At 38.0% G+C, this 12,843-nt stretch overlaps 1 protein-coding gene across 2 annotated transcripts in view; it reads right to left on the reverse strand.

Annotated features, from left to right (window-relative positions):
* Positions 1–12,843, reverse strand: part of RELN (reelin) — a 527,392-nt gene that overhangs the window by 226,529 nt on the left and 288,020 nt on the right. For both annotated transcript variants that reach the window (XM_022554391.3, XM_089917770.1), the window contains exon 9: positions 994–1,090. In XM_022554391.3, coding sequence (XP_022410099.1) covers positions 994–1,090 — 97 coding nt within the window. The remainder of the gene's footprint in view (positions 1–993; positions 1,091–12,843) is intronic.

Genomic DNA, 12,843 nt, shown 5'->3' on the forward strand with positions numbered 1-12,843 from the left:
GACTAGAGCTTGAACGTGTGAGACTTTTATTTTTATTTGAAATACTACTAGAAACTTTGGACAGATTGGTTTAATATTAAAGACTAAGAACCTAATATTTATTCTTCTCTCCCAAATAAATCACAATTCTTTCAATATGGAAAAATGGTAAGGAAAATAGCATGAGAAAAAAGAAAACTGTCACAGAACTGATGGAAAATGTTCTACGTGAGTCATCCTAATTTAAGAACTAAACTGATCAGAATAACCACTTAATAAAATTTCAAGGTATTTTTTCCTTTAAATACCTCACCATACCTGAAATTAAGCACCCATTTTGAATTTTATTTTATGATTTAAACTACACAGAAATAGTTAACATAGTTTGAGTTTTGCTAAATTTAATCAAATATTTTCAACCTGAATGAACTTCTCCCTCTTTAAGCATCAACCTAATTTTCTTTTTTCCAAGGGATTTTTTTTAAATAAAGAAAATGTAATAAATGATTACAAGTTGCATCACAATTATGATAATAGAATTTTAGAACTGGCCTTAGGGAAGTTAGAAGGAAAATGACAGAACTAGAGATTGGATCCAAAAGGCTATTAACTCATTATCATCACAGACTGGAAGGAATTTAGGTGGTAATCTGATATATTCCTAGGCCTATAAACCAGGCCACAGCCAGGCCACCTAAAGAGATGGGTGGTGATGTTATTTTGGGGAGAATTCCATCAGAAAGGTTGCTACCTCAAATGTACTTTTACCAAAAATAAAGAGTTTGTTATAGCTACTACTGACAGTGGTAAGTATTGAATGGAAAATGACACTTTTAACAATACCTTGTTCAAATAGAGCAGGTAATAATATGTGCATCAATGTAATTCAACATAATTAACAACCAGAGTACTTTTAACCATGAGGAATAAAGCCAGTGGGAGAATGAAGGTAAACAGGGAAGCAGAAATCCACCTACGTCAAAATTTATGAAGATACTTTAAATGATAACAAACCTAATTTTCTCAAGCTGAATCCAGTCCACAGTATTATTCTTGGCATATGACACAATGATGCAAGGGTCTGAATAACTAAAGCGACATGAACCTGAACCTGTAAATAGCAATAACAATAAATTTCAAAGTTAATACAGTGTAATTACATATTATCCTTCCTGATAAATACGCTAGATAATTTTCTAACCACGTAGATAGTTATCTGATCATTTCCCCATTCTTCTAACTATGCTAAAATTTCTTGTAATCTGTTCTGATAAACATTATTTGATAAATAATTTTAAGAGTTGAAAAAAGGTAAAAAAGGTGAATTTCAGGTCTCTTTAGAAATACATGAACTTCTAAATTAAATTTCAATATAAGCGTTCAGTTCTATGCCAAGAAATATCTAAATATTATAGAATGATTAATATGGATCTTACAAGTCAATATCAATAATGATTTCATTTAATGGCATGTGAGTCATTCAGCTGCATGAAGAATAAAAATAGCATTCTTCTTCTGTGTGTGTGTTATTTAAATGATGAGGCAGTATGTGAGAAACTAAAATACTGTAAAGTAAATTCAAGTACTAAATGAATGAGAGCTATTGGAGATATGATTGATATTATTCTACTACAGCCCAACATTAAAGATTTAAAAGAGAGACGTCATGTCCCATTGTGGATATCCGGTCATTGTTTTTCACTATTATTTTCAATACTGGAGATATGACTACCAAAGAAAGTTTTAAAACTCTGATAAGAATTTGTTTTTACATGTTCATTGCATACAAGAAAGCACAATTTGACTGTAATATCAAAGATCTTCGCAGATTCCGAAACCAGCCATGAAACATAAGCCAGGAGTTTATTGTAACTCAATAGCAGGGTTTTTTATACTATATTAAAAACAAATGAGCCAAAATAAAAAGAAATAGCGCAATTTATTTTTAACTCTCATCCATCTGCTAGAGGAGTCCTGGTTTCAGCAAATGGCATCTGTTGGTTTTTACATTTGTAGTACTCAGGAGTTCCAAGCTTTAATCAAACTCATTTATTTTATTTCAGTGGTGTTTAGTACAACACCAGTTAGTGTGCAATTGCCAAAGTTGGCAGTGCGCTAAAAAGGCCAAACAGCAGTTTTCCTAGATTTATTCGCACAGCTAAGATGTAGATGAAAACGCATGAGAGAAGGCTACTGAAAGGAAATTTCCACAGCAACCCTGAGCTCAAACAGAAACCTACTTTATGCCACTTTGATCATTGCTAAGTTCCACCTTTCTTAAGCAGCTGCTTAAAATAAATATCAAACTGTGGCGCCGGAAATGGAAACAGCCAGGATTATGTGAGACAAGCTTCAACACCAAGAAATATGAGGTCTGACAGACAATCTGTCTTTTCAAAAGACAGTTCAAACTAGCCTAAAGAATGTAAACGGCATTTATGTGCTTCCTTCGTGTTTTATACACCATAAGTACTTAAAAGCAAATGTATAAGGTGAATCCCAAAAAAGGAAAGGATAGAACAAATGATAACCAAAAAATGTTCCTTACAGAAGCAATTCAATGGAAATTATTTACAAATTGAAAAAAGAGAAGGAAAGCTGATAAACATGAAAATAAAAATGTGTCTAAATATGACCCTGATGACCAATATGACCCCTTTCCTGTCTATTTTCTTATGTTACCATCTCAGTGTTGTGAGAATAAGTTTACTATGCACCCATAAAACAAAAAAGGTACCTGGCCGGTGACTCACTTTTCCTTAGTCATTAAACTCTTTTGTACCTCAACTATTAATGTCTTCTGAACTCATCTCCGCCTCACTATTGTCAATGGACTCTCAGTAGCTCTTGCCAAAACTTTTTAATAATGATTAGCTGGTCTCCCTGTCTTCAGCCTTACATGTCCTCACCCAGCCCCACTCTTGCCAGTGCTCTTCCTACAAGTGAACTGAATTGTTACCTCCCTGCTTATAATCCTTCAACAATTTTTCAGTCCCTTCAGGAGAAAGCAGTACTTCTACCCCAGTGAGATAAAGGTGCACAGTTTCTAGAGATCAAATGTGTACCCTGGAAAACAGAACTAGCCCAGGGTTCCCATGTGAAAAGATAGCTCAAATGCCACAGGGACTCCCAACAAAGGAGTGGACAACTAGAAGACCAGGACTGAGGTGTGCGGTACGAATGGACAGCCAGAGGAGAGGTACTGCCCATGCCAAGGGAACTTCCCCTCCTGGAAGAAGCGCCACCCAAGAGAACCAGTCGGCTTTGGAAGGCTGCCTCCCTCTGGGAGCACTCCCCATCAAACTACCATCCCAAATGGTGCCAAGCCAGTGAATAAATGATTCTCCATGCCCACTCCTAATACAGCTGTTCCACATAGACTGGGTGAATTTCTTCTTCACATAAGCCCTTCTGAATTGCAGCCCCACTGTCACATAGACTTCTGTCAACAGAATAAGATTTCCCCTTGCCCAGGTTGACAACGGTTGCTTGACTCTGTCTGTGATAAAGGGAGGAAAGAGTTAATTTACGTCCACGTGCCCAGATGCCTAACGCCACCCCCAACTCCCTGCCCCCAGATCCGGTGGTGCAGAGCTATCACATACCTCAAAGCACCTCTGATGCAGTGACGAGACAATAATGAGCAGGTGCCACCTACAACAGGTACTTCTTTCTTTCCCCTCTTAAATCGAAGATGTTTAATTGCCAAAGCTGATATTTAACACCAGAAAGGAAAGACAAACCCAAGTGAAAAATGCAAAATATCCTCTCACTTGCAGATCCATTTTCTCTCTTTCAGATCACTTCCAATGTAATTGTAATCCTTCACTCTAAAGTAGTAATTTTGCAAGGATTTAAACAATTGCTGAAGGAGGGAAGATACTTTAGAACCATGGTTATAAAAGTATGGCCTGAGAACCATGATGAACTTAAACGGGTCTAAAAATTCAAACTCTTTCTTTGGTTCTTACCGACAAATGAGGAAATTCCAAATATTTTCATTTTTACCCACATCAAGGATACAAGTAGCCTACAAAGTGATTAAGGGTTCCTAAAGTTTGATACTCATAGATAAAACTGATGAACTTCTAGAACTTACTGAGGACCCCCAACTAACAGTCTAGGATATCTGGCTCCAGTGTAGAGCTACAAACACCAGGATTACTGCAATATCCCCAGTTTGGGGGAGGACAGGATATTTTGTGTTAAAGGTACCTCATGAATGTTGTTTCCAGTTGGTCTTGGCTGTCAATTCTTGATTTTAAATTGACAAATAAATTGATAAAGATAAACCTACATGAATTTACTGTAACTGTCATTTACATTATTATTGATTATTTAGTCAACCCCACAGCACATAATGATGGATACTTTTTTCAGCAGCATTTCTGGCCTATTATTGTCTTACAGTTTGTCCTATGGCTTAAGACATATATGCACTGCAATATAACTACAAGCCATCTCTACTCTTCTGTGAAAGGAGATATCTACATAATGCCTTGAAACTATCTTGCAACAAAACTACCTTTCATTGATGATGTCCTGAATCTGTGCTATTGAATTTGTGCCTATGAATTTATGCTATTTTAATAACTTGCTCTGCATTATCAAATTATGTATAAAAATACTGGGTTATTTTTTAAATTTTTGGAATTTTAACATACAATCATATGTCTAAGTTCCTTTTTATTAGGTTAACAATGCACCATGTATAGTTAAGAAAAACAGAGACCCAGACAGTAATGCCCTCATCTTTTCAACCACTGCACCAGTGTTTTCTGCCTTCCTCCTGTTATACTGGATGAAGCGTTTCTGTTCTTACCAATGGTGAACCTTCTCATGTGGTCTAGATCCCATCTTCTCTTGTTCTTTAAGATTTCCCCTCTTTCTCTTGTATCACCAATTTCTGCCAATGAGTTTCCTGGATCATTCCTACTGTCATACAAACATCATAGAAACATACAAAGCATCTCCCATCTTAAAAAAGTTTTTTTTGATGTCACACCCCTAACTTCTGTTCCTTCCAATCCTATTTTTGTTTCCCTTTATAGCAAGACTTCTCAGAAGGGCTGTCCAGTGATTGCCTCCACTTTGTCACATCCTCCGATTCCCTTTCCCTTCCACCCCGAAACTGCTCTTGGTTAGGTGTCTGGGGAGTCCGTGTTGCCAAATCAACAGATCATTTCCCCATATTCAGGTTACTTGACTTCTCAGCAGGATTTGTCACAGTGCATCCCTCCTTTTTTCTTGGATACTTTCTTCTACCACCTTCTTGATTTTTCTCCTGCTTCACTGACTGCCGCCTCTCAGTCTCTTTTGTTGCCCTTTTCCTTCTTGATCTCAAATTGTTTTGGTAGCTTTCTCTTCTCTTATCTACATTGCCTCCTTTTACTTTGAAGCTTTAAATAATATCTATAACAGATAATACCCAGAATTATATTTTCCATGAGATCCACACTTATAGATCCAACTGCTACTCACCATCTCTAATGGACAACTCAGGCTCTTTAAGTCAAAATTAGAATTATTGGTTTTCCACCCCCCAAATATCTAGGATACCCTTTTCATTTCAAATGACACCACCCCAGATGCTCAAACAAAGCACTAGGTGTCATCTTTGGTTCCTCCCTTTGCTTCACTGCCCACTTCCAACCCATCAGCCTGGGAGTTCTGACTCCAAAATATTGTTCAGCTTCTATTCCTCTCTACTGCTACCACCTTACTCAAGTCAGGGTCATGTCTTGGTGGTTTTCTTACTCCCTTTTTTATCCTCCTATAATCCATTCTCCACACAGCAGTAAGAGGTCTTTCAAAAACAGAGGAATCTTTTAAATTGTTTTAGCGATCATGTCATTCATTCTTGGCTTAACATCCTCTCAAGGTTTCTCAGCCCACTAGGAATAAAAGGTTGAGCTCCCTCCGTGACGTAGAGCTTCCCTTGTACCACTCTTCTCGTTTACGTGTTCCAGACACTGTGGACTTTTCTTTCTCCTCCCTGAACACTCCATCTCAGGGCTTCCATGCCCCTTCTCTCTGCCTACAACTACACTGATTATGTCAATTTCCTCATACTCTATTCTCTCCTCATTCCATTCATATCTTTCCCCATAGACTACCCCTTGGCTGGGTCCATCTTCTCTCTTGGGGTTCTGTGCAAACATCACCTCCTCAAAGAAGCCTTCCCTGCGCATTCAATGTAAACACCTCCATCCCCCAGGGTCCAATCATCCTCCATCTTATCACTCCATTTTACGTTATTCATAGTACTTACCACTGTCTAAATTTACCTGTTTATTTACTTGTTCACTTGATCATTGTTCATCTCCTGTTAGAATGCAAGCTCCACTGAAGGAGGAACGTGTCTGTCTTGTTTACTACTTGTGTCCTTGGTACCCAGAATAGTGCGTGGTGCACAACAGAAGCTCAGTAAACTCTGGCTGGATCATAAATAAGTTTGCTGTAATTTCTCCATTTCTTTGTTTTTACTGTGTTATATTTATACTAGAAAGGGGAACTATAACCGTAGATCGATGGGACTTAAGGACTTTCAATTTGCCTGAGTTGGGTCAAAGTGAAAAGGCATCTGAGAGCCGTGCTGTAGAATATCTGGGCTGTATGTATCCTTACCACAGATTAACTTTGGTACTGTTATATAGTCAACAGGGCAATAATTCCCCCATGTTAATTAGAAACTGCCCTTAGATGACTTAGATGGTTACATAATCCAGTCTGCTTTTGGAATAAAAATATCAGAGACAGATTACATGAGTAATTATGGTACATTTTTATCAGCCAGATAAAGTAATGTGAGGAATAATGATAGCCAGATGAATTATTTTACTTATTAGTAAAGTCATAATGGCCCAGCATAATTAAAAATAAGCAATTTGCAAAGTCATACAAAGTACTCAAAAGCCACATAGAATACCATCCCCAAGGCACATGTTCTGACCTCTCCATCAGGAATCATTTTCTACTGCATTAAAAAAAAAAAGAAAGTTTCTCAAATGTAATGTCTTCTTTTTTTGCGGAACGCGGGCCTTTCACTGTTGTGGCCTCTCCCGTTGCGGAGCACAGGCTCCGGATGCGCAAGCTCAGCGGCCATGGCTCACGGGCCTAGCCGCTCCGCGGCATGTGGGATCTTCCCGGACCGGGACACGAACCCGTGTCCCCTGCATCAGCAGGCGGACTCTCAACCACTGCGCCACCAGGGAAGCCCAAATGTAATGTCTTCTTAATAGTAAGACATTATCTAGTCCTTTCAAGTTGATTTATTTTGTGTCTGTTTGAATATTTAACTAGATTAACACACTGTTCTAAGGGAGAAAACCCACTTTTATGTCTAGGAAGAAACCTAATAAAATTGTAACCTTATAGAAAAATGTTACTCTAAATTGTAATGTTATAAAATCTTTGATGATAGGTACATCTTATCGTCATATAACCTTATCATCACATAGCCTTAAATAGATCTTATTTACTCTTTCTCATCTGAAGGAATTCTATATGATAATAAATTCAATGCTTGTTAGTATTACTGATAATTCTATATAATTTTTTAAACTTCAGTTTTTAGAGTAAAATTCCCTCTGATATAAGTTATCTTCCAGAGAGAAAGTATGTGTAGGGCTTAGGAGAGTGAATGGTGGGGGCAGGCTGCCAGGTTTGCAATCTGGGCTCTGACACTTTTTAGCTGTATGACCTTGGACAAGTCGCTTATCTTTCCTGTGTCGAGTTTCTACATTTGTTAAATGTGAATAATAATAGCAATCACTTCACAGAACTGTTGTGAAGATTAAGGCGTTAATGCATTAAAAGTGCCTAGAAAACAAATCTTGGTCCAAGTTAAGAGATTTCAGGGGCTTCCCTGGTGGCACAGTGGGTTGAGAGTCTGCCCGCCAATGCAGGGGACACGGGTTCGAGCCCTGGTCTGGGAAGATCCCACATACAGTGGAGCAACTAGGCCCATGAGCCACAACTACTGAGCCTGCGTGTCTGGAGCTTGTGCTCCGCAATGAGAGGCCGTGATAGTGAGAGGCCCGCGCACTGCAATGAGGAGTGGCCCCCAGTTGCCGCAACTAGAGAAAGCCCTCGCACAGAAATGAAGACCCAACACAGCCATAAATAAATAAATAAATAAATATTTTTTTAAAAAGGCAAAATTCCTTTAAAAAAAAAAGGTTTCAGGTATGATTCAGTATTTTTGTTTCATTTCATAAATTCATTTACCACAGAAAGAGGAGCAAATATTTGTTTATGGGCTAAATATTAAGTTGAATTACTGCTTAACAAAGAACTTACAGCACATTTTTCCCCCCATCGATTCTTTGGTTTGGGGCTATTTTCCAGCTCTTTAATGGAAACGCTGTAAGTTCAACCTGGAGATGAAAACTGAGACCCAAGTGAGTAATCTACCTGTTTGTTAGCATCACTGTAAATGTGTTAGAGGGGAAGAAAGTTGTCTACTTGATAAGAAAAAGAAGGCCCTTTGGGATCAGTATAATGAAATATACTTTATAAGGTCTTTACAATTGCTAGAGTGGAAATTTGATTTTGCAGTTCCTAGCATCCAAAGAAAACAGGAAATCTGATCTAAGTTTTAGTAGTATCCACAAAGAAAAAAAAATTCTAGTAACTCAAGAGAGCAATTAAGGTTTCTATGAGCAGAGAGGTACTACTCTGTGCATGTCCACTTTATAGGTAAGGGCACGGCAGCAAAGAGAGGTTAAGCGATTTACTCTAGACCCAAATGGGATTCAGAATTGGGTAGATCAGAACCCATGCCTTCAACTACTTCACTATACTCCTTCTGGTGCATAAAGCACACTTTAAAAAAACCAGACAAACAGTGCTTCATTTTCACATGGTCAGAACATGTTGGGACAGGCTTTTGTGCTTCTGCTTCTACTCAGGCTCCTGACTTGAGCCAGATGGTCCTTTTTTGGTAAAACCTAAAGGACTGAACCCCACCTGTAGCCTCAATATCAGGTTTACTTGGGCATCACTTTCTCTGCAGGTTCCCTGCCCATTTCCCTCCTTTCCCTGCCCCTGTAGTCAGTCACCCAAATCTGCACACCCTCCTCCTGCAAATTTATTGAATCTATGCCTTTATTTTACCTTCACCACCACCTCCTGAGGCCATCTCTCACCCAGATCAGTGTGATAACCTCCTATCTGGGCACTCAGAACAAACACAAAAGGTATTATAAAGAACATTTTTTTGTCATTTGCTTTAAAAATCTATAGAAAGGCATTTAAAAGAGATTTTAAAGAATAGTTGTATTCCAAAGAAGTAAATCCTAACACCTCCCAACTCAGAAAATTTTAATTATGTGGAAAGCATTAACCTGATATAATATTACAATCAGGATTAAATTTAAGATAACACTATAATCCACATTTGTATCCTAAATAACGCATTCCATAATATCTTGTAAATCTGTTTCTGAAATAATCATTTTACTATAAGGAAACAATTAATATTTACAAATGTAAAACAGTGCCTAGTACTTCTTATTTAAAAATAAAGAAATAAGAAGAATGGTAAAGCTTATTTCTAAAAGGTTGCTTCCTTTCACTGTTAGAGAGACTCATCACTATGATTCTAAGAAATATTTTTTTGTAATCTCGGTTTGATCTTTGAACCACTTATTCAATTTAAAATTGCAACTAAAATTGGTATCAACTTTTACCCCCCCCCCCGGGTTCTATTTAAATAGTATCATCCCTAGTATAATTTAGAAAACAATAGATAAGTAACTTTCCACTTTTTTTATAGGGAGTCAGGCCCAGATGATCAATCTAACAGTCAATCAATCAATCAATGAGTCAACCAATTATTAAAAATATTTCTTATTTCTGAGGTACTCAGAAGCCTAGTTATTTTCTCGTGATTCAGTCCCACTTCCCTTGACTTTGGCTGTCATTCAGGAAAAACTAGGAAATGTATACACTTTGAATAGCCTTTCCCACTTAAGAAGTAAAATATCATTTAGAACTGACATTTACATAAGCTGTGTGGTGATCCGTTAGCAGTCCACATGCCTCTTATGTTGGCCGTTCCCTCTGCTGGGCTACCTCTCCGACACAATTCAAGCCTTTGATCAATGGTTACATCCTCAGTGGCTGCCCCCTGGCTGCCTTCAACAAAATGCTACTCCTCATTTGATGACCCCTGATTAATTTTCTTCATTGCATTCATTATTCCCTGACATTCATTTGTTTGATATTCATCAGCACGTCAGCCCTATCAGGGCAAAGATTTTGTTTTGTGAATCCTGTCTCCCCAGTGCCTTGAGAGCTACTTCACACAGAATAGGAGCTCAGTGAATAGTTGTTGAATGAACGAACGAATGAATGAATGAGTGCAATTTAGGAAGCACTTTAAACTCTAGGAAGAAAGTCTTTTGGAACTGCAATGATACCATTATTATTATTGCTGTTGTTACTGGCTCTTTTGTAGCATTTCTTTTCAGCAGGATAAGGAGATGGAGGTGATTTATAGCCTCTGTCCACCAGCACAGAGACTGTCACTCTTCTGGGAAAGCTAGAGGGGCAGCACATTTGTTCTCCGATGCTGAGAATTGTTAGGGAAACAACACTGCATGGCTTGGCTGATGCTGCTTTTCTGTTCCTCTACTTAATATCTTTCTCTGATGGCAAAACAGGCTACAAGTATAAATTAGCTACAATTGGATGAATAAATGTATCAAAGGCAACTACTGTGATATTTCTTGTGGGGACCCCCTGAACTAAAACAGACAACATCATAACCATATTTTCAGACAAAATGTATTCCTGGTTAACTCATAGTTCACTCTTGTCACCCAGTTCTAGGATTTAGGACTACAGTGGGAAGACATTTAAGAGATCATGAAGATGTACACTCTCACTTTACAAACAAGTTGTCAGGGGTTCACACAGGCTCCACCACTTCCCCAAAGTTACACGACAAGGCCAGCTGGCAGAGAAAGGACGATATGGCCCGACTCTCAATCCAGTGTTCTTTTCCCTTCCCCATGTATATCAACAACAAAAGTTGTTTATCAACAAAAATGAGTCACAGAGACATGGAAATATTCTCAATGAAAAAATACATGGCTTAAAATATCTACATTGAAAAAATTTTTTTCTTATTTTGCATTAATGACTATTATTTACAGGGAATCAGAATACTAGGTGGAGCAGTGTATGGAAATCTCCATGATTCCTACATATGACTACTGAGATAGGCAAAAGTAATAGAATATTAAATAAAGGGAAGGTGATAGGATGTGATTGGTATTTGGAAGGGAAGTTGAGGCTTTCCCATGAAAGAAGTGTGAAAATGACAATAAGTTTATTATAAGAATACAAACACATCTTTATCAGTATGACATCTATAAATATAATGCTCAATTCTAACATGTTAGTGTAGACAGTGGACAGGGTAGACAGAAGTGGATTTACCATGAAGCTCATGGAGCTTAAGCTTCAGGGCTCTGCACTTGGATGAGCACCTTCCAAGGCCTTGGGAGGAATTCTAGCAATGTGTTCACATGACCATGTTTTATAACATTTGCAACCAATTGAGACTGCTGCCTCCTTTCTTGACTACTGCCTTACCACGTTACCCTCATGCCAGGTGGTGTTGGAGTGGCCATGGCAGCTTTTGGGATCCATTTAAGGGGAAGTTGAGTTGGAGATATGTTATGTGTGTGTGATACAGTTACACAGTTATGCAGGTCACTTCTATTCCATAGTGCAGTCATCCTCAGCGTAGAAAGAGCTTCTAGGAACATGCCTACCACCCACTGTGATGAAGTACCTATGTCATCATGACTCAAGAACAGTGGTAATAAACTGTTCAGTGAGTGACATCAATTCAGAGTTGCTAAGATTGGTCACTGTGCAAGAGAAGTCAAAATGCCCTGCAGTCTTGTAGTTCATGCATGAAAGAAATTAAGACAGAGATTTTTACAATTTGCTAATGATCCTAAAGACGTACATGATATATCAGTAAGGAATTGTGAAGGTAAGATGTTAAATAAATGAAAAAAAAACCTCTGATCCACCAAGCTAGAGGCAGAATTATTTTTCTAGTCACTAAATAAAAATATTATAGAATTGTCATATGCAGAGGCAGTTTAAGAATATGCACCCAAAGGTTGCAAGAAAAGAGTATTTCAGGCAGTTAACAAAGACGTTATGTTATATTTTTGGAGTTTATGATGCTTGTGGTATTGTCAACTTCTAAAGATTTGTAATTTGTTGTGATTTCTTTTCTCATTCTAAATAAATATTCACATTTGTACCTAATTTTGAATGTGTAATTTTGTATTCTTTTCCTTAAAGACAACCTAGCCCTCACCCAAATTGTGTAAGGTTCAAACATGGACCCACAAAACCTAGACCCACCCCTGTACAGAGCATGCCCTGAAGCGTGTTCCTGCACATTTCACCAATGTCTTAACTCACACGGGAGCACCAAGGTCTAGATTACATGGTTCACTTTCCACTTTGCTTAACATGGCACATTCCAGTGACAAATGTATTGTAATGCAGGACAACAATAAAAAGAGAATGAGAAGATATGATTCTTGAAACTATTTTCCTTCTCTATTACTTCAGGCAGATCTGGCTCAATTAAAATATTCTTAAAAGGAAACTATCACATTACAACTAGACTAGGATGGATGAAATGACTTGTAAGTAATTGTTTGCTTACATAAGAAACATGCCATTCATTTTTGGACTGTGTTGGAGACCACCTGAGTGAACCTCAGGAGCTCAACAAAAGCCAGTGAGAACCTGTACCTTCCAGGATTTACTAAGTGGAGTGTTTCTGTGCAGTGCTGGCCGAGAGGCTCTTAAAGGGCTGTTAGG

Source organism: Delphinapterus leucas, chromosome 9, assembly GCF_059928025.1.
Source record: "Delphinapterus leucas isolate spDelLeu-1000000601 "Yukka" chromosome 9, BTC_Dleu_Yukka2, whole genome shotgun sequence".
Taxonomy (NCBI): domain Eukaryota; kingdom Metazoa; phylum Chordata; class Mammalia; order Artiodactyla; family Monodontidae; genus Delphinapterus; species Delphinapterus leucas.